The 20,673-nt window shown below is 35.8% G+C and overlaps 2 protein-coding genes across 3 annotated transcripts in view; one reads left to right on the top strand and one right to left on the bottom strand.

Annotated features, from left to right (window-relative positions):
* Positions 1-1,391: 1,391 nt before the first annotated feature.
* opa3 (outer mitochondrial membrane lipid metabolism regulator OPA3) lies at positions 1,392-3,512 on the bottom strand. Its single transcript, XM_056270215.1, has 2 exons — positions 3,347-3,512; positions 1,392-2,027 (listed from the first exon to the last, which is right to left on the bottom strand). Exons 1-2 carry the CDS (start codon positions 3,486-3,488, stop codon positions 1,696-1,698), a joined length of 474 nt encoding a protein of 157 aa, XP_056126190.1. The 5' UTR covers positions 3,489-3,512; the 3' UTR covers positions 1,392-1,695.
* A 799-nt stretch (positions 3,513-4,311) lies between these two features.
* The window catches only part of ppp1r13l (protein phosphatase 1, regulatory subunit 13 like), a 28,846-nt gene continuing 12,484 nt past the window's right edge, over positions 4,312-20,673 (top strand). The window contains exons 1-3 of one of the 2 annotated variants that reach the window (XM_056270211.1): positions 4,312-4,452; positions 19,856-19,941; positions 20,185-20,300. In XM_056270211.1, coding sequence (XP_056126186.1) covers positions 19,905-19,941; positions 20,185-20,300 — 153 coding nt within the window. In that variant the 5' untranslated portion in view covers positions 4,312-4,452; positions 19,856-19,904. The remainder of the gene's footprint in view (positions 4,453-19,855; positions 19,942-20,184; positions 20,301-20,673) is intronic. The other variant, XM_056270212.1, reaches the window with a different exon arrangement.

Raw genomic sequence — 20,673 nt, 5'->3', positions numbered from 1 at the left:
CAACACAGTTCAATAATATTGTTGAATATTAAATATCCCGTAGTTCACGTAGCAGACCAGCACAGTGAATGTTTACCAATAAATTGAATTCTACCCAATAATATATACAATTATATATTCATTCAAATACATACGTTACGTAGTTCATCCAGCAGACCAGCACAGTGAATGTTTACCAATAAATTGAATTCTACCCAATAATATATACAATTATATATTCATTCAAATACATATCTCCTTTAAGTAATACAGTTATTTTTGTAGGCAAAATTAAAGTGTCTTTATTAACTTAAGTGTTGGGTGGTAACACGAGTTATGTAAGAGATTACTTTTCAAGTAACTAAAGTAATGCATTACTTTTACATTTACAGCAAAACATTAGTTTTCTTCTTCTTCAAACAAGAGACACAAGTTACTTTGTTTTCCAATGTATTGACTGAAAGCTGTCCTGTCCTCAGAAATCAGGAGTGAGAGTAGAGGCATCCTGTGTGTGAACATCCTGATTATTGTAGATCTAGACTAAATGTGAACATGCATTTCATCATCTCACTTGCACAAAAACAGATTCAGTATTCCTCAAAATGAATAAATATAGTGAAATGAAAACTAAGAATAGCAGGCTATGCAAACCTGCAATAATTCAATGTTAAATAACACAAATATACTTTATGTATTTAAACTCACTTTATTAACCAATGTCTTTGCTGCTGACCTTCGATGATCCAATTCAACAGTACTAATAAGCAAAAATTACTTTATATAAACATCACATTTGAGCACATTTATTGCTGAAGTAAGAGTGTTGAACTTTATTATAACAGCAGCACACCTAAAAGGGTTGTTTGAGCTATATATAAATATATAAGCACATACTTTAGTTGTGTAGTGACAATACAAGTAATCTTTTCTATTCTAAAGCCATTATATATGGGAACTCTTACATTTTAAGTGCTAAAACTTTTCACCTTTATGTACTTCTGTAAACACAACATTTTGTGCCTTTAATATATTGAAAATGGTGCTAAAATTTTCTCATGTGATATTTGAAAAAAATGGCATTTGATAACCACAAAATGTTTTTACAATTGTAATATAATCAAGATACAAAAAAAAACCAACCATCATAGAATATTTAACTTTATTTTACAATGATAAATATACACCCATATACACACGCCATATTAAACACAGCAGTCTTTTGATGTAATGGGTATATTCTCGCAGCACACACTCTCTCCGCTTCCCATATTGAGGGACTCATCCATATTCACTATATAGAATTTGTCATTCAAGTATTTACAATTCAAGTGCATTTTCAGATCATTAATGAACGATGAATGCCCAACTCCGACAGCATATTACATTAAAGCAAAAAAATGGAAAAGAATCACTGAAATGTTATGAAATAATAAGTGGTCAAACGTTTAACAGCGTCATCAAATAACTAACAACTTTCATTTGAAAACAGCATCATTCAACCAAACAGATAAAGAACAAGAAGCTTTTATTATGTAATGCTGGCGGTCAGTCACTTATCAGACACAAACACTCTCTTTTCCTTCCTCATTTGTAGAGCCTCGTGTGTATGGGAGGGTTTAACCATGTGTTAATATGGCAGTGCTGCACCACAACTGAAATGTCCCCATGAACCGGTCTCTTTACCCTCCTTAGGGCATGTTTTAGTGATGCAAGTTGTTACTTGGTGCTTGGGGCTGTTGGGAGGGACAGCAGAAGTCTATTAACCTCTCTGATTTGGGCATCCAGTGTCTCTGTGGCGAGTGCAAGCTCTCCTAGTTGCGTCTGCAGACTGGTAATGGTTTGTGCGAGCTCCTCTTCCTTGCGCCGGGAGTTGGTGGCCTGCCGGCTGTACTCGAGCACCATACAGCCTCCACCGATGAGGAAAATGATGGCTTCCCCGAGCAGCTCCGCTCCCAGCTCTGCTGCTGCCTCTTCATTCAACGGTTTGATGGTGGAGCCTCGGAAACCCATAATTCTCATCTTCGTTCTCATCTCGATCCAGTGATACGCTACAGAGAAAACATCAGAGAATTCATGGAAAGATGCACTTTGGTTTTACCTTCAATGTAACAGACTAGTCAAGTCATGTCACCTTTATTTACATGGTGCTTCATACAATACAGATTGTTAAAAAAAGAATAATAAAAAAACAGCTTACAGTGATAACAGGAACATTATTTAATGATGTGAACAGAGTTAAATTCGGCTGTAAAGCAGCTGTAGAAGAAAATAGTGTCATTGTTCAGCAGAAGTCAGTTCAGTGTTGATTCAGTTACGTTGTAAACCTTTACCATGGCTTTACCATGGACCTTTACCATGGCTGTTCCCTGTTGGTGGAATGATCTGCCTAACTCAACCAGAGCTTCTGAGTCAGTAGCCACTTTCAAGAAACTGCTGAAGACATATCTTTTTCGGCAGCACTTGATTCAGTAGAATTAACACTTTCTCTTTTATTAACACTCTTCTATTCTAAAAAAAAAAAAAAAAAACTGCACTAAAATTAAACTGAGAGGGGTTATAGCACTTACGTATTGTTGTCCTACTGTTAGTTTAACTGCTTCTATTGTTCTCATTTGTAAGTCGCTTTGGATAAAAGCGTCTGCTAAATGAATAAATGTAAATGTAAAGATAATAAATTATTAAATTTGTTTATTTCATCTACAAAGCAGTTCTGCAGAAAGCGGTGACTTCATTGTGTATTCAAATGATATTAAAACATTAACTAGAATATACTATAATATTTTTTAAAAGATTAGTATTTAAAAACTAGAATATTTTAAAGAGAGACTAGTATATAAAAGCTATCATATAAAAGTAATATTCATTAAAATTATAATATATATAAAAAAAGATATCTATATCTATTTTCTAGCAAAAGTGGACAGTGACTGGATCGTTGTCTTCAACCAATAAGACATATATTCCAAGAAATTATTTGAGTGCGCACAAAAGAAAAGACGATCAGTTGTCTGTCTGCTCTATGTCAAGGATTTTAAAATCAAGAGCTAGCAAAAGGCACTTTCGTTGTACTCTCAATGACAGATGAGTCCCGCCCCCATTAAACAAACTCGAACCTCATTTGTCGAAAGGGAACTTCTTTCTAGTATCTTATTGGTCACTTGGTAAATCAGTTGTTGAAAACACCCAATAAGAACATCGCAGCAGTCGCGATTGGCCAGAGCCATCTCTCAACGGCTCTGCGATTGGCTAAATAGCCAATACAGACAAACGTCATTGGCGTGTGTTCTTTCGACGTTTACGCCTACAGACACCGTAAGCATGGACTGACATCATATCGTCAAACACGAATAGACAAATGTCAGCTTACCTTGGGCCGGAGGAAGGCAAACATAATTCTTAAAGAATTCACTTCTCCGCGCGCCTGCTTTTATCCTGTTAGCCACTGGTTTCCCCAATTGTCGTACGCCTAGATAGAGCAGCTTTGCAATTGGAAAGGCACCGACAACCATCTTGGCGGATAATGCGTCATCTAAGAAGGCGGGATGATAAGGACGTCACATGGATAAAAAAAATATATACATAGGTCATGCCTCATAAGCGGCCGCTTGACGTAAGCCGTCCGCCATATTGGAACGGTCAAAGCCGAGCAAGTTGACGGAGCGTCTGACACATGTATGAATATCTACATCTGCAATAGACTTCTTCAGATGATTATGCTCAACTCAATACAAAACGGTGTCAGCTGAGCTAACACGACATTAAACAAAGTAAAAACATGTCATTTTGAGTCAATACATTAAAAAACCCACAAACCAACACATTCTCACATATGAAAGTTTATCCTATTTCTTCGGGAATTTAAATCTCGGCGGTTTCACAACTAGAAGCTGCAGTGCACAATGTGAGTGAAGACACTCTGACCGTTCCAAGATGGCGGACGCGCCGACGTGTCTGGAGCGGTCAAATGTGACATCTACGTATGCATATCTATTATGTGTAATATTAATAACGTTGGTTTAATATTCATGAGATTTATAAATATATGTATATTTTAGTTTAAGAAAAAAATATATATAACCCCTATCGTACTTTATTTATTTTTTAAGAGTTGCTCCTATTTGTTTACTAGCCTATATGTATAGTATACGGACATTTTTACACTGGAATTCTTACAATGCATTCTAAACAGCTCTTAAATAAATACATAAAAACAATCACGATACAAGTAAGAAACAAATATAATAACGTCTGCGCGGATTGGGTCGTATTGTTTACCTGCGCCAGCTGTGAAACACCTGGATCGGGTTTCAGAAGCAGTGGGCTGGACTGAATTTCTCTGAACTTCACAGGCAAGAGTTAAACAAACACCATTGAAATGTTTTCCAGCTAGTCATGTAACACATCCATGCTCAGCGGGACTAAGTTCTAGGACTTTAAACAGCACGACAACCTCACAACTGTTACAGCTTCACGGTAAAGGAATATTTATGTTATTGTGCTTTTGACTGAGAGTTCAGTACTTTTACTTGTCTTTGAGAAGGCGATGTGGATTATACAGTGGACTCGGTCGTGTCCATTATGGCAGGCCTTTTAGGAACCTTTTAAAGAATTATATATTTTAAAATATGTACTGTTTCGAAAGTTTTTTTTTTGTTTTGTTTTTTTAAAGGCGCCTTTGTGTTAGAGAATGTGGAAGGAGGAGTCAGAGAAGCTTTAATGGTAATCAGATGTCTTGGAAAAAGCTTTTGAAGTCTGTTCTCATTGAGCTGTCCACTCAACAATATAGTATTCATTATTCAACCTGAATGAAGTCTTTCAATCCACCAAAAGTTCGAGCTCTTATTTATTTAGTAGCCTAATAATGTAGTTTTGTAGTACTTTGTGTTGTTCAGAATTTGAATACTTAAAGGGGCCTGTCAACATGAAAGCCAGTTGCTTCTTGTTACAGATGTTCGTTAGCATTTCTTGTCGGGATACATGAGGACTAAACCTTTTAACCCTATAAAGCACTGTATCATATTTGATATATATGAAGGCCTCTAAATCATCAAAATGATCAAAGGTTTTTCTTTGCTGAAAAACCTGTCCACAATCTTCTAGCAAGTAAAAGGCTTTTAGCATTATTCAAAAAAGATTAAATTAATATTGTTAGTAATATTTCAAGATGAACACTTTATAATCCATACATCATTTTTTAGACACTTCATGTTCAAACGTATACGTCAAATATGATACAACAAGGCTTTTGAGGAACGTTTATTTGTTCATCTCTCAAGCAGAATTGTATTACATTGCATTATATAAGTACAAAAAAAATAACAGTTTCTTTCTTCTGTTGAACACAAAATAAGGTATTTAAAGAATGTTGGGATCCAGACAGTTGACGGCACCCATTGACTTGATATGAATGCCATTTTTTTATACTATGGAAGTCAATGGCTACCACAGTCTAAAAAATGCTGGGTTGTTTTAACCCAAATTCGGGTCAAATATAGACAAACCCAGCCTTTGGGTTAAATTACATTTTTAAACCACACGTTTGAGTTTGTCCATATTTGACTCAAAATTGGGTTAAACCAACCCTGCATTTGTTTACCAACATTCTTTAAAATATCTTATTTTGTGTTCAACAAAAGAAAGAAACTCATGCAGGTTTGGAATATCACGAGGATGAGTAAATGATGACAGAATAAAAAATGTTGTCTGAACTATATATTTAACAACACATATTATTGGGAGATTGTGAGAGTGACAACTGATATTTACAGTAAATGCATTTTATCTAAGTTGTCTGCTATAATGTTCTAAACATCTCATTGATTTACTTGTTTGGGCCTCTGGATTAAATGTTGGTGGTCCTCCTCCATGCATATTCTCACTAAATGGGCTATAAAAGCAAAATATTGTACAAAATGTGAAACATAAGCCTACATGCAAAATTTTCCTTAATAGGTTCAACAAACTTGCAGTTCAGAAAATAGATGTTTCTGACTATTGTTTCATATGTCAGGCTTTTTTACTGGGTTAAACATGCCACATCTTTTTTTCATGTGTGTTGGGATTAAGTTCAATTTCAGCATTCAGGCCTTATTTACCATCATACCAAAAGCTGTCAGAACCAGCTGAACTGCATATCTGTCTGATCCTGTCCTGCTACAACTTGTTTGGAGCTTTTTTGGTTCCCTTTTGCACTTCATAATCGGACAAATTTGCATGTTTGTTCAATCACATGCCTGTCCTTGTGTCCACTGCGGTTAATGTTGTAAAGGTCGGATGCAGTCGGGGTGGATGTTGGATATCTTGTGTGATTCACAAGGAATGTTAAGCTTGTAATTCCGAAGACTTGAGAGATTCCAGAGGCAAATGTAATGCGAGACTCTTCAGATTCCCCTCTACACCGGCTGCACATAAACAAACATCCCTTAGAAAAACAGCAGTGTCTAGTATCGTTGGTCAGAAAGAGTGTGTGAGTTGTATTAAAACCCACCCCATGGGATCAGCATGACTAACAGGGTTTAGTCAGAATGTTCTCTAGTGGCCGTCATTGTCTGAAAATGAACCTGACACTCCCCAATCTAGTGTGTCTGTCAACCCAAAACTTCAAGCCAAATATGATATGTCTTGATTTCTAAGTTGATTGTTTGGCATTTCAGCAGTGGCAGGAGATGCAGTAGACTTGACTCAGACTTGTTTTTGCATCTGTCTTTGTGTTTTTGTACTTCTATTTCAGTATAACAGTTTTATTTCACACCCAAAAATATTTTTTATATATATATATATAATTTACTCACTCTCATGCTATTCCAAACCTGTATGACTTGCGTTCTTCTGTCGAACATTTTGAAGAACAGTCATGTGACGCATTTTATGAACAAAACACTGAGTAATTTTAAAAATATCTTAAAATAAAAAAAAGTAACATTGCTTTTTATTTTACAATTTAACGCCCACTTCAATGACTCAGCAAAAATCTAGCTTTTAATAATTAAACATTATTATAGACAAGTGAACAGTCATTAATAAAATAAAGAACAAATACAAGTTACAAGCATAGAAGCATAGATGATAAATACAATATAACAAAGTTACAAGTAAAGTATGGTTTAAAGGGACACTATGCAGCTTTTTTAGCTTAACTGAACAGCTTCAGAGTTATTGAAATGGTTATATAACTTCTTTCGGGTTGAATGGTGGGCGTCTCGACCCCCCCTGGTGCCTGTGAGCGCAAAAATCTCACTTGCAACTTCGGTGCGGCGGGCCGCGTCAGGAAGTATCGCGTGATATCAGCTCTCGCGATGTAACAAATTCCTTTACGGCAACTCACACATACACACAGGAACAAGGTATAGATGGATGGAGTTTGTCACACTATCGTCATGGCTGAGCCGGCATATAAGATGCAGAAAGCTAGGAAAGCATTGTCGGAGGAACAGAGAAAGAGGAAACGGCAGACTGACCGAGCGAGGAGTCGGGCACGAGCATAGGCGTAATTTGCGGGTGTGCTATGTCCCCATTGAAACTTCTCGCGGCACGGATGTACCATTACAAACAAATAAAACATCTCCAGGTAACTCTAGTAGAGCATTCATTTCGTCCGTTTGTTAAATAAGAGGCGATCTGAAATGTGTTATTTTTGAAATCAAGTGACCAAAGTGCTCGTTGCCTCTGCGATCAGTGGTGCAGATAAGTTACAGTGTTCTGTTGTGACGCGCGCCTGAATCCGTTGCGGGGACTGAGAGACTCTCTATATTTTGTTATGGTGAAATCACAAAATCTAATGCACAAAAAACATATCCCTGCTTGAAATACAACCACTAATAAACAATCGGTTTTGATGAGGAAAATAAACTATACTACTAGTACCGATTAGAACCCAGAACCTCTGACACACTTGGCAAAAGTTCTGCCTCTGGACCATTAAAATTGTCGGATCTATGTATTTAATCACGTGAAAATTCTCACCACTAACAACATATATTATATCTCATTAAACGACAAATTAAACACAATGTACTATTGTATACTGTGAGTGGTATTTACGACAGTAACGTTAAATTCAAGTACTCCACAGTAACTCTAGGGGTCGCTGTTTGACAAAAACGGGATTTGTGCATAATGCCCCTTTAACAGTATTCAGGTACAGAAATGTAATCCTTAAATGTAAAATAACACTATAGTGTTCACTGTATAAATTAAACATAGATTAATCTTTGTTAAAGATGTGTTTTGTTTGATTAACATTAATGACACAATGACGGCTGTCACTTTAAGACCCAATGAACAGATCCAATATAATGATACACATCCCATTTCTTTCTCAACTGTTTACGTTCACTGAAGACATAACCGACTCATAAACCGTGTTTATGAGAATACTTGCAGAGACAGGCATTTTTTAACATAATTTTGTGTGTATGAGTGTTCAAGTTCAAGGAGAATCAAGAGGAATTTGCATGCTGTCTGAAACACGTCTCTCTCTGTGTGATCGAGTTCTTGTTCGCCTCTTCTTGCGCTTGAATGTTTTAAAATCGCTTGATTGTGTAAATTATCAAGAGACAACATTGGCCCTCATTTATCATTCTTGCGTAGAAACGGGCGTATATGTTGGCATTAGATTATGCTTACACTCCTCTCACCGCCTGATTTATGAAGCTGTGCGTACCTTTGAAATCCAGGTGTACGCAATACCTGCCCTTGATAAATCCCGCGGCTGGAAACGATCGTCATTAGAATAGCACGCCCCTATATATTCAAGTCTCCGCTTCCCCCACGCCCTCATTTTACGCCATGGACACATGGAAGACGGCACAGAAGAGAAACTTCTCTGACGTGGAGCCGAAATGACCTATCACAATGCATTGTTTTACAGCACGTCTTTTGAATTAGCATTCAATTTCGAATCACGTTACATGTATTGGGGTGTACGATAGTGATGATGATGATGTGATGTGGAGTACTATTCATTCACATTAATAATTGCATGACAATTTGTAATATTCTTATTATTATTAGTATGATTTGTATTATTAATGACGCTTATTGTTATTTAGAAGAAGAATGTCATTATTATTATTTACATTATTATTATTATTATTTAAAAGAAGAAGAATGTATTTTTTATTATTTTGTCAGTCTGAATTATTTTTTGGTCATTGAAAGCCTTTCGTTACCGAACCCAGTCCGTGCGCACCAGCCCGGCCTAACCCTGAAACGTCAGGGTAAAGCGCACAGGCTCGCAACTGAAGGAATACATATGGCTACAAATCAAATGCTTTGGTAAAGTCACACAAATTAAACATTGAAGTCCATGTTGCTCAAAAATAAACACTGAAGTTTATAATTACTATGTTGTTGTTTTTTTGTTTTACAGTGGGTCATAATATATAATATCTTTTAGTTTGTCAGTGCGTTTTGTGGTGTTAGGATTTGTTTTTCTGCGCATTTCCGCACTAACTCAAAACGTGCGTACACCATCTCCTGAGCTGGTGTAGGATTTGAGCGTGCCGTACGCCACCGTCCATATTGATAAATCTCAAAGTCACCGTGGTTTTGGGTGTACGCCAGGTGTACGCTGGAAATTTGGTGTACGCACTTTTGATAAATGAGGGCCAACATGTGCACATGATAAACTTTCACTCTATGATGGTTAAACTTAGCAATTAATCCACAAATCACATGCGTGCGGAACCGTGGGGCCTGGTCCGTATGGATCACGGATCAACTGCGATCCGTTGCACTCCTAGTTATAGGGACGCCTATAGGAGACTAAATTTGCTCCCACTTCAGAGTAGGGTAGCCTGACTTCGTCATACTCATATTCTAGTCAGAATGTGAGTCTGATATTGCTCCATAGGGCTTTGATTATGAGGCGTGTCTTAACCGAACCAGGGGAAAAAAAACTCTGTACTCAATTGGATAGACTTACAACCAATCAGAGCAACGCAGTAAGTGACGTATGTTGAGCTACGCATAGTTGTCAACAGAACTCAACTGCACACACACTGGAAGAAGTAGTAAAATAATGAGTGTTGCTTCTTTTACTTGGTCCTCCATGAGTGCGACCAAAGGAGAAACCACAACGACCACAGGGTTTTCATTGCGTCCCGTCTTCTTAGAGACCATCGGAGCCAGCTGATAAATTAAACTATTGCCGAATCCCGTAGGAAGGACGGCAAACACATCTTTCCGATCGACAAATGCCTTGATTGCAGTTCTCTGTTCGTCTTTTAAAATGAATGCGCTGTCGATTTCTTCTACAACAGACGCGATAGCGGGATCTCTACATCTCAGTTCTCCAGCTGCAGTCATCTCTGAGGGAAACCAGTTCAACCCAAGCGCTCTTTGATGACGTGATGATTACGTAACTGCAGATCATCTGTCCATCATCGTGTAAAGCCCGCCCTGGCAATTTGATTGGCCCGACTAATTCTGAACCGATCATAATTACTCCTCAATGGATCGAGTCCAGACCGAACTTCCCGACCAAAAAATGTTGTGGGCTGGGTTCGGGCTGGCATCCAGGCTAGAGTAGGGTCTAACCCAGCACAAAAGGAACTAACAGTGACGCAAATGTACGTTGAATGGGCGAACACACAACAAAAACACAGCTCCGATCACAGCATCTTCAATCCTCCAGGTGTTTAATGCCGTCACTGTTAACCGGCTTACGTCACAGAGTTACTGGCGGTGCGAATGCAAAGGAAAATGGCTCTGGGGGAAATCTAGTTCTCGGGGGACCATCTTTGATGCTAGTTCATATATCTGAGTTCCTATAACTGCCTGGTGCGAAAGCCCATAATGTGACAATGGGGTGGGGTTCATAAGATTTTTATCTTTTGTATTCAGTCGATGGTCCGTGTCATGGGAAAGGTTGCTCCACTCCCCTTCAGAAGCAGCCTTTCAAGGGTTTGAAATAAAATCCCAAGATTCATGTAATCAATGCCTTTCATTGTAAGAGCAGCGTTCTGGGCTTTTGTACATGGCCATTTTGCAGTCATTGCATATTTGTGTAGTTGATTTTTATTCTTTATCTGATGATCTTTATCTCAGAAAAAAAGGTACAAAAGCTGTCACTGGGGTGGTACCTTTTCAAAAGGTACACTTGTACCTAAAGGGTGCATCATGTATTGGTATCTTAAAGATACATGTTAGAACCCAAAGATACCGCCCTAGTGACAGTTTTTTTTTTAACCTTTTTCTGATAGTGTATCTGCCGTCTCAGCTGGTCATAAATCATTACACCTTTTTGGCAAGGTCCTACATGAATTCCTAACCTGTTACATGCTGTTTGAATTCTTAGTTTGTTTTTATCAGTTAGACTATGAAACACTCTTGTGGTCTCTACAATTATAACTTTAGTTGTTTCAATGCCGTGAGGTAGCGTCATGTCTGAGACCTGTCATGAATGTTCACCTATAATTAAAAGTGACTTATAGGGATAGTTCACTCAGTCATTATGTTACTCCAAATCGGTATGACTTACTTTTTCTGTCTGACACCAAAGAATTCAAAGGGGTTCAAAATGACTGAACCTCATTGACTAAGACAAATAAAATATTTTAAAATGTATCAAAGAATGGGGAAAAGAAGTGGTGCACGGGGTGTGAAGTCCTTATCTCTGTGCTCTTTGGATGTAAGGTGTGGTTAAGCTAAAAAAATAAAGATATTCAAAGGCACTCGAATAATGTTGAAAAAGTTAAAAAGCGTTTATATAATCATGGCTTTATCATTTAAAGTACACACCTACACGTTGCGCCTTACAAGCCTTTGTCAGGGTGTCGAAATATATCTTTCACAATATATTTTGTTTTCTACAGAAGTGAGTCAGATTTGGAATGACACGAGGGTGAGTAAATGATGACCAAATCGTCAATGTTAGGTGAACTATGCCTTTAATTACTATCTGGAAACTGGGGATCTAGATGCTGCTCAGATTAGGCTGGGACAAAATGTGCTATTTGTTGTCTTGTCTGTAGATAGTGATTGACCTTTATTTATTGTTCCTTGGTTTTTGTAACGATTCAGCATGAAGCTTGGTTACTGTTACATATTAACACTTTTCAAATGAAGCTAGCTAATATAAATCTAGGGCTGAAACGAAAGAGTATTTTTGATAATCAATTAATCTGTTGGTTATTTTGGTGATTATTTGGATGACAAAGTTAATATAGCCTATATATAAAAAATATGAATTATTAAACAATGGAAATAAATAATTTAAAACATTAATACATATTTATTATAATAAATTAAAGTTATAGTAAAATGAATTATAAAATGAATTAATTTTAATCATTTAGAAAAATGTTATTCCACATCCTGCCAAATGCTGTCCTCCAAACAATGTGCAATTTGAAGGCTATAAAAACAAATGTGTATTGAAGTAAGCACTTTGCTCACGAGACACGAGATTGGGTTCATGAGATCGAGACGAGATTTTTGCCCAGTATTTTTAAGAAATCCTCAATGACAAAATTCATGACTGGAAAAATAGTCTGCAGGTGCATTTTGAAATGTTTTAACTAATCATCTTTCTGAGTATGAATTATCATATGCATTGTAAGACAACAATATACAAGCACTGATTGGCTCTCTCCTGTATGATTTCACTCGAGTCTCTTCAGACCTTACTGTACATGAATTATTATGAGCTTGATTGAGGCTGTGTATGACCTCCTAATTGAACTCCGTTCCACAAATTGAACAGAAATAAAATGGTAAGCCCAAAATAAATAACAGGTTTTTTTATAAGTGCAAACAATACAGCAAACAGAGACCAGAGCTACTACACAGCCCAGCCTAACTTTGGTTTGAATCCTCCGCCATGGTCTTGTCAGTCATCTCGCCTTACTCTCGTCACATGATCAGTGAACTGATTCCATGGCGATAGCTTTTTACCTCTGTAAGAAATCTCGTCACATTTTAATATCGCGAGATCTCGTAACACCCCTATTGCTTACCATTTTAACCCTCTGGGGTTGTTTGGTCATTTTGAAAAATTGCTACATCATTGTATGACACACTGTGACTTTTGTGGCTGTCGCTGTGTGACCGCAAAAAAATTGTGGACTTGATTCTAAAAATTAAAAAAATTATCACACTTGTGTTGTTCGCGGTCAGAAATTACCACCATTGGAAATTACCACCATAGAAAATGAATGGGAAATACAAAAAATATGAACAAAGAGGAATATTTTGGGGGTAAAATCTACAAATCATTAACAATACAGAAAAAAATCTCATGACAGTGAAGGGGTTACACTTTTAAAGATTGAGAGTGCAAAATAGACACATGTAATGAGGTTGACTAAGCTCTGATAAAGATTTCCTTTTCAATTCGTTACATTTTTATTGAGTTTTGACTTTTGATGATATATGTAACAAAATGTCTTTCTGTGTTCAGGTTTTACTGTAGTAAAACTTAAAGAAAACCTGACACTTCTTCTAATCAATTTTTCAAACAGAAAAAATCTAAACCTTGACAAAAAAAATTTATTTGAGAATGTCTAAATATATATATATACAAATCCACAACCTAATAAAAGTAAGAAAGCTAGTGGTTACACAATGGCATTACAGATGTTTTTCTTTTTGTACTCCCACCGGATGACACTAATCTGCCTTCAAAAATAGGATTTTAAAGGCATTGTCTCTTTTAACATGAAATGCAGCTTTAATTTAATTTAAGTTTTTTTTTTCAATTGGAAAACATGAGCGAAGAACCCGAAGATACACATAAAATGATCTCAAAATACAAAATTAAAAAAATATATTATTGAACAAAAATATATAACATTGATTTTACTGAAAATAAAAAAAGTTACATTACATTCTTTCTCTGTTGACCGCGAGCAACATAAGCGTGACTCCTAATTGAACAATTCCAAAAGGTTAAAACAGAAGTTAAAAATTAAAAAAAGAATAATTAACAAAAACAAGCACAAACTAAATATTAACTGATAGAAGGAGCTCACATTCAATAATCTGGTGGATGTTTTCCATGCACAGTGCACAGCAATTAACTGATAATCAAATTATCTTCAATATATTATATTATGTATAATATTATCTTCACTAATCTGTCAATTATTTTCAATATCGATTATTATTGATCAGTTTTTGCAGCGCTATATAAGTAATAAATTAAAGCCTTTATATTTATAAGACAGAGGCTGAGATTTACAAGATGCAAATAAATGATTACTTTGACATTCATATCATGCAAATCAGGGTAAAGGACAAGTGTAAAAACTGATTTTGTTGAGAAAGAGAGAACATGAGCAGATGGTGTCTGTCACCGCACCCTGATTCATCAGAGAAAAGCACTTTTAGTCATGGTTTCCGCCCCAGGCTCAGGGCTAGGTCTTCTTATCAGCGCAGAACGAGAGTTATTATTAACCCGTGTCACTCTCAACCACATTCCAGGCTCGCTGTATTGGCAAACGACCGCGGAGCAGTGAAATGAGAGGTGGAGATCAGGGTTTAAAGGAGAACTCCGGTGCAAAATGAACCTCGGGTGTAATAACACATTGGTACAGACTAAATCGTTCCCTGAGATTTGTTTTCATGATAATCGAATGTAAAGAGTTTTATCTCTAAAAACAGTTTAGCTTATAACGCTAGTATATTGGGCATCGAGTAAGCAAAAAGAGATCGCTAGTTAATACCATTGACAAGGCTCAAATTAGCCCCACACTAACACGGCAGTATAATGAGTGTCCTTACATGCAAACCGAAGCATTGAGAACTTTGTAAGTGTTTAGACAGTTTAATAAGAAGATACTTTACACAGACAGTACAGTTAGCGCATACAGACAGGAGCCATCTTGGAAAACAGTCTCGATCAATCGAACCACGAAGGTGATCGAACAGTACGTGTAGATATTGAAGATAAGATAAATTACATTTATTTTTTTATTTTCTCTGTTGCGTTCAGTGCTTCTCTTATGCGCTCAGTGCTTTCTTCCGGAAACAACGGACCATATGAGATTCCAAGTCACAGTTCAGCTCACGTATCACCGTGTTCGTGGTTTGACTGATCGAGACTGTTTTCCAAGATGGGTCCTGTCTGTATGCGCTAACTGTACTGTCTGTGTAAAGTATCTTCTTATTAAACTGTCTAAACACTTACAAAGTTCTCAATGCTTCGGTTTGCATGTAAGGACACTCATTATGCTGCCGTGTTAGTGTGGGGCTAATTTGAGCCTTGTCAATGGTATTAACTAGCGATCTCTTTTTGCTTACTCGATGCCCAATATACTAGCGTTATAAGCTAAACTGTTTTTAGAGATAAAACTCTTTACATTCGATTATCATGAAAACAAATCTCAGGGAACGATTTAGTCTGTACCAATGTGTTATTACACCCGAGGTTCATTTTGCACCGGAGTTCTCCTTTAAGATCAGATGAGGAACACAAAGAGAGTGTGTGAGAATACAGGTAGAGGGGGTGTAAACTATTGTGTTTTCCACGCTATTTAACCGTGCATTCAGAACAACGTGCAAAGTGAAAAAACACCTAATGTGTTAGATGTTGCACATGCTTGTTAATATCATCCATCATTTATTGCACAGTTTTTAAAAAACTGCCTTTCGAAACTTGGGGTCAGTAAGATATTATTATTATTATTATTATTATTATTATTATTTATCCTTTTTTAAACTTTTATTCAGTCGGGATGCATTAAATTGTTCAGAAGTTACAGTAAAAACGTTTATAGTATGTTTATATAGAAATATTTCTATGTCAAATAATAAAAATATTAAGAATAATAACTGCTTTCACATGTTTCTTAAGCAGCAAATTAAGGATCTGAAGGATCATGTGACTCTGGAAACCGGAGTAATGATGCTGAAAATGATCACAGGAATAAATGACATTTTAAAATAATAGATAAATAAAATATACTAGATGTTTTCATTTATATAATTGTGCAGGCTATTCTACAAACACATCTTAAATGTCTAATAAAAATATACTATACATCATCATCATATTAGAAGTGTATTCAAGTTATTATATGTGTAAATTGCATTTTTTTTAATGTATTTTTTAATAAAAGTTATAGATCTGAATGGGAAAAAAAAGCATGTCTATGACCCTATTACATTTCCCATGGTCAAAATAAAACCATGTTTTGTAACTTATGTAATGGTGTATTAACCGCTCAAGTAAAATTTCAGAAATCTTGTCACTTTATTTTAGGAAGGGAGGGCATTTAGAAGTGCTTTTGTTTAGGTGACCCTGGCAATGCTCTATAGATCAGTCAAAAGGCACATGTACACACAGTTTATTACACTGTGACGAGTGAAAGTGTCAGATCTAATAAGCTCATGGAAGTGACTGTGTGTAACCCCACTAAAAGTTCACCAAATATCAGCTTAATGTTATTCATAAGTCATTGTGTCACAAAGGACGATATGTCTAATTGTAAACTTCTTCCAATATTGAAAACTGCACAAAGAACAGGCAAATTACTAATAACGTTTTTTTGTATTATTATTAAAAAAAAATTCACCTACAGAGGGTGAAAGTCTGTTTCTATGCACAGCCCACATGTCTATATGTTCTCACACATGTTGGGTAAGTATATAGACACATCAGCATGTGAAAGTCTCAGTGTCACTTGCTCTTGATTCAACAACTGTTAATTATAGTGTAAAGAAAGGCTTGCAGCAACAGATGTTGCACGTGGGACAGGGCGTTTCTCTGAAGGCATTTTTTGACTGTTGAAATGCGTTGGAAAGTCTCGTAAGTCCTGATCTATATGTCAATGCTTTAATAGGTTGTGCAATCTTCGCTATTGCAGAATAATCATGACTCAATAATTTTATATATATACACTACCGTTCAAAAGTTTGGGGTCAGTGAGAATTTTATTTTTTATTTTTTGGAGGAAAGAAATCAATACTTTTATTTATCAAGGAATAATTAATTTGATCGAAAGTGACAGTAAAGACATTTATAATGTTACAAAAGATTCTAACCCTAACCCAATTCATCAAAGAATCCAAAAAAAAAAAAAAAAAACTGTACAACTGACAGACCAACAACTGTTTCAACATTGATAATAATAATAAATGTTTCTTGAGCATCAAATCCTCATATTATACTGATTTGTGAAGCATCATTTGACACTGAAGACACTGACACTGGTGATGCTGAAAATTCAGCTTTGATCACAGGAATAAATTACACTTTACTATATATTCACACAGAAAACAGCTGATTTACACTGGAATAATATTTAATACTATAACTGATTTTTGTTGTATTTTTAATAAAATAAGCGCAGCCATGGTTAGCAGAAGAGAATTCTTTTAAAAGTATTTAAAATCGTACCGACCCCAAACTTTTGAACGGTAGTGTATATAAAATGTGTATAATATGCTTTATTGACACACTACTGTTAAAAAGACTGGGTCGGTAAGATTTTTGTTTTTGCACACAAAGGCTGCATTTATTTGACCAAAACTACCGTTAAAACAGCGATATTGTTCACATTTCAATATTTCAATATCATTAAAATTTTAAGTAATTGTTTTCTGTTTTATATATAGTGAATGTAATTTACTATTTTCAGCATCATTACTCAGTCTTGAGTGTCACATGATCCTTCAGAAATCATTCTAAGATGATGATTTGCTGCTCAAGGAACATTTATTTTCATAATCAGAGTTGAAAACAGTTGTGCTGCTTAACCCTTTCATGCATGAATTATTATAACCTCAGTCAGGATTTTTTTTCCTATGTGTTTTTATTGCTCTTAGGGCATGAAAAACAAGATTTGATTTTTATTTAATTTTTTTTACACATTTTCCAAAGAGATTTTCAGGTGTCCACTTGAGTGGACAGCATGCATTAGTGGTTTAAACTGAAGAGATACTATATTAAACATAATACAATAATCAAACAGATAAAGTATGTGTATTTAACAAACTAATCAATACAATTATATCAAATCATGTGCTATAAAAAACTATAAAATATAAAAAAATATCAAAACTATAAAATATATACAAAAAATATAAATCCGAAATATTGCAAAGGCAATTGAACTTCATACAAGTTGCACTTCGTGTATCTTTGATATCAGAACATGAGGACGTGATTCCATCAGAAATTTCTACTGCCTGTCAAGGTACAACTGTGGAAACCACTCAGATGCTCCCTCCAGTGTGCAGAGTATGTCAATTTACCCTTATTAGCTGATAATTCTGATTATGTTCAAGATAGACACATTTCTAGCAAAGTCCTCTTCTGAGAATACCTAGCGATACCTATTTTTCAATCTCATCTGAAATTAGCAGTGTTGGGGCATGCATAACTTATTCAGATTACTTTTTTGATGTTACAAGTAAAGTAATGTGTTACAAGTAACATGCATTACATAATCAGATTACTTTTTGATCTAACAAGTAAAGTAATTAATTACAAGTAATGTGCATTACGCAATCAGATTACTTTTTGTTGTTACGAGTAAAGTAACGCATTACAAGTAACATTCATTACGTAAACAGATAACTTTTTGATCTAACAAGTAATGCATTACGTAATTAGATTACTTTTTTGATGAAATGAGTAAAGTAATACATAAGTCACATAAATTATGTAATCACATAACTTTTTTCGTTGTCAATGAAATTAACATTCTAATAATACAAATACATTTATTTACAGTAAAAAAAAGTCACAGCAGATGAAGTATTTTCAAAAACAATATTCACAGCATAAGTATGAATTGTAGCTGAAATATAGCCATTGATGCATGAGGTCCACTATAGTGGACAGGTGATTAATCAGATTTTTCTCCCAATCTAAAATCAAAACTTGGAAATTTTTACTGTCATATGACTCATTAGATACTGCTTGATGCTGCAATATTTTTTTTTACCTACAAGAGTCTCCTAGGATAGAAGGAATGGGTGGATATTCCGGAGCAACTTGGCATGTCTGACTGACCATTGGCCATCTTGGTTTGGAGGGGGAAAAACTCGAAACACAACGGCTTGCAACTTGGTTGCAATGTATAGGATGATGCACCAGGGTCCACTGAAGAGATTGATGTGCAACTTTGCCATCAAAACCCTTGCAAATTCAAGAAAATGCTTTTTTAATAGCTGTCCACTGTAGTGACCACTATGCATGAAAGGGTTAATATTTTTTTTTCTCACTTTATTTTGATTTTCTCCACATAAAAAAATACATCACACAATTACAGATAGCATTGAAATATCACATTTATTTATAGTTCTTAGTACGTATAATAATTCCATCTCAGGACAGAGACAGAGGAGGTATACAATTATGGATCTGTCATATGATGCAAATTATGTTCAAACAGCATTACGCATGAATTCAAAATAAAGGAAAGGAGAAAATAAAATAATAGCAGAATTACATACAATATACACAAGAACAGCAACCATAAACCAAAAAAAGAAAAAAGATAACCGATTATTCTTTATATTTAAAAGCCGATAATAACCGATATATTGGCCGATAAATCTAAATCTGAATTTTTACATTATTTTTGAGAGCCTGATTACAAAAACAAAAGCCTCACCATTAAAAGCAAATGTTCTCATTATAACTGTATGTAGTCTATATGACAGACTTGCTGTATTTTCCTTTTTTGAAGTGATTCCAATCATATCTCAAGCCATACAAAACCATCACGGTGAATCTGGTAAATGTAAAGGTAAAGAAGTGTTTACTGTCAGAACAAAATAAAATAAAAAGTGCTTTAAATAAATAGATAATAGAATGGAGAACAACTGATTTCGAATATTTCCGTTTTGAGTCAGAAAGCATGCTCTTCCTAAAGATTGGATGTTGGAGATTATGATGGACAATGATCTTCTTTTATGCACTCAGGCGGTGTGTTGGATGAATTGGAGGGCACGTCTACAGAAACACAAACACCATGAACTCCCAGGGCAGCTATGGCAGCAACTTGATGTGTGAGTATTGCAGTACACCAGCAGTTATGTTTCATTCCTATGTGGGACAGGTCCTAATAATAAGGTTACATGTCTAAGCATGCTAAGATTTTTCAGTCTTTTGTGAGTGTCTACAAAATGGCAAATAAGGTGCTACTGTACATAGTTCTGGAGTGGCGTGTTACATCATGTTTCCTGTCCTTTGTCTGACCACTTAGACTCATTATTGTATATTTACTCAATGTTTGTGTGTGTATGTTGTAGTTCAGTCCATCAACGATGAACTGAACGCATCTTTAGCCACAGCGGACGAGCTGTCACGGGAGTTCAGCTCTCTCTTGTCAGAAGCCACTCCTGTTGCGCAAACCACTTCTGCACAGGTACAGCACTGACTCAAGACTGAGCTACTACTGTCAAGCCCTTTTTCTTTCTTATTTTGGTACTTGACATTTCGAAGGAGTTACACCGCACTCACGATCATCAAGGTGCCAGACAAACAAGACTAAAGATCTCCACAAATAAATAAACTGTCCGCACACTTAAATCCTTTAAGCAAATTGAATCACCAAGGTTTCGGTCAAAAGACCATCCTCAGGGCATACTGACAATAAATGTAACAATCAATTTAACTGTGTTCAAACACATCAGGACAATCAACAGTGATTACCAACACCTGTGAAAGCCAGGTAGGAGAGTTGTAGTCCAATAGTGGGAGTTGTAGTTTTTCTTTAACCTACCCAATGTTGACATTGA

Source organism: Rhinichthys klamathensis, unplaced genomic scaffold, assembly GCF_029890125.1.
Source record: "Rhinichthys klamathensis goyatoka isolate OS25496 unplaced genomic scaffold, OSU_Roscu_1.1 h1tg000299l_1, whole genome shotgun sequence".
Taxonomy (NCBI): Eukaryota; Metazoa; Chordata; class Actinopteri; order Cypriniformes; family Leuciscidae; genus Rhinichthys; species Rhinichthys klamathensis.
This window is presented reverse-complemented; position numbering and strand designations above follow the sequence as displayed.

Coding starts and splice junctions, on each gene's coding strand:
- opa3 (XM_056270215.1), bottom strand. CDS start 3,488: ATGGTTGTCGGTGCCTTTCCAATTGCAAAGCTGCTCTATCTAGGCGTA. Junction 2,028..3,346: donor TTGCCTTCCTCCGGCCCAAG/GTAAGCTGACAT, acceptor TTTTCTCTGTAG/CGTATCACTGGATCGAGATG.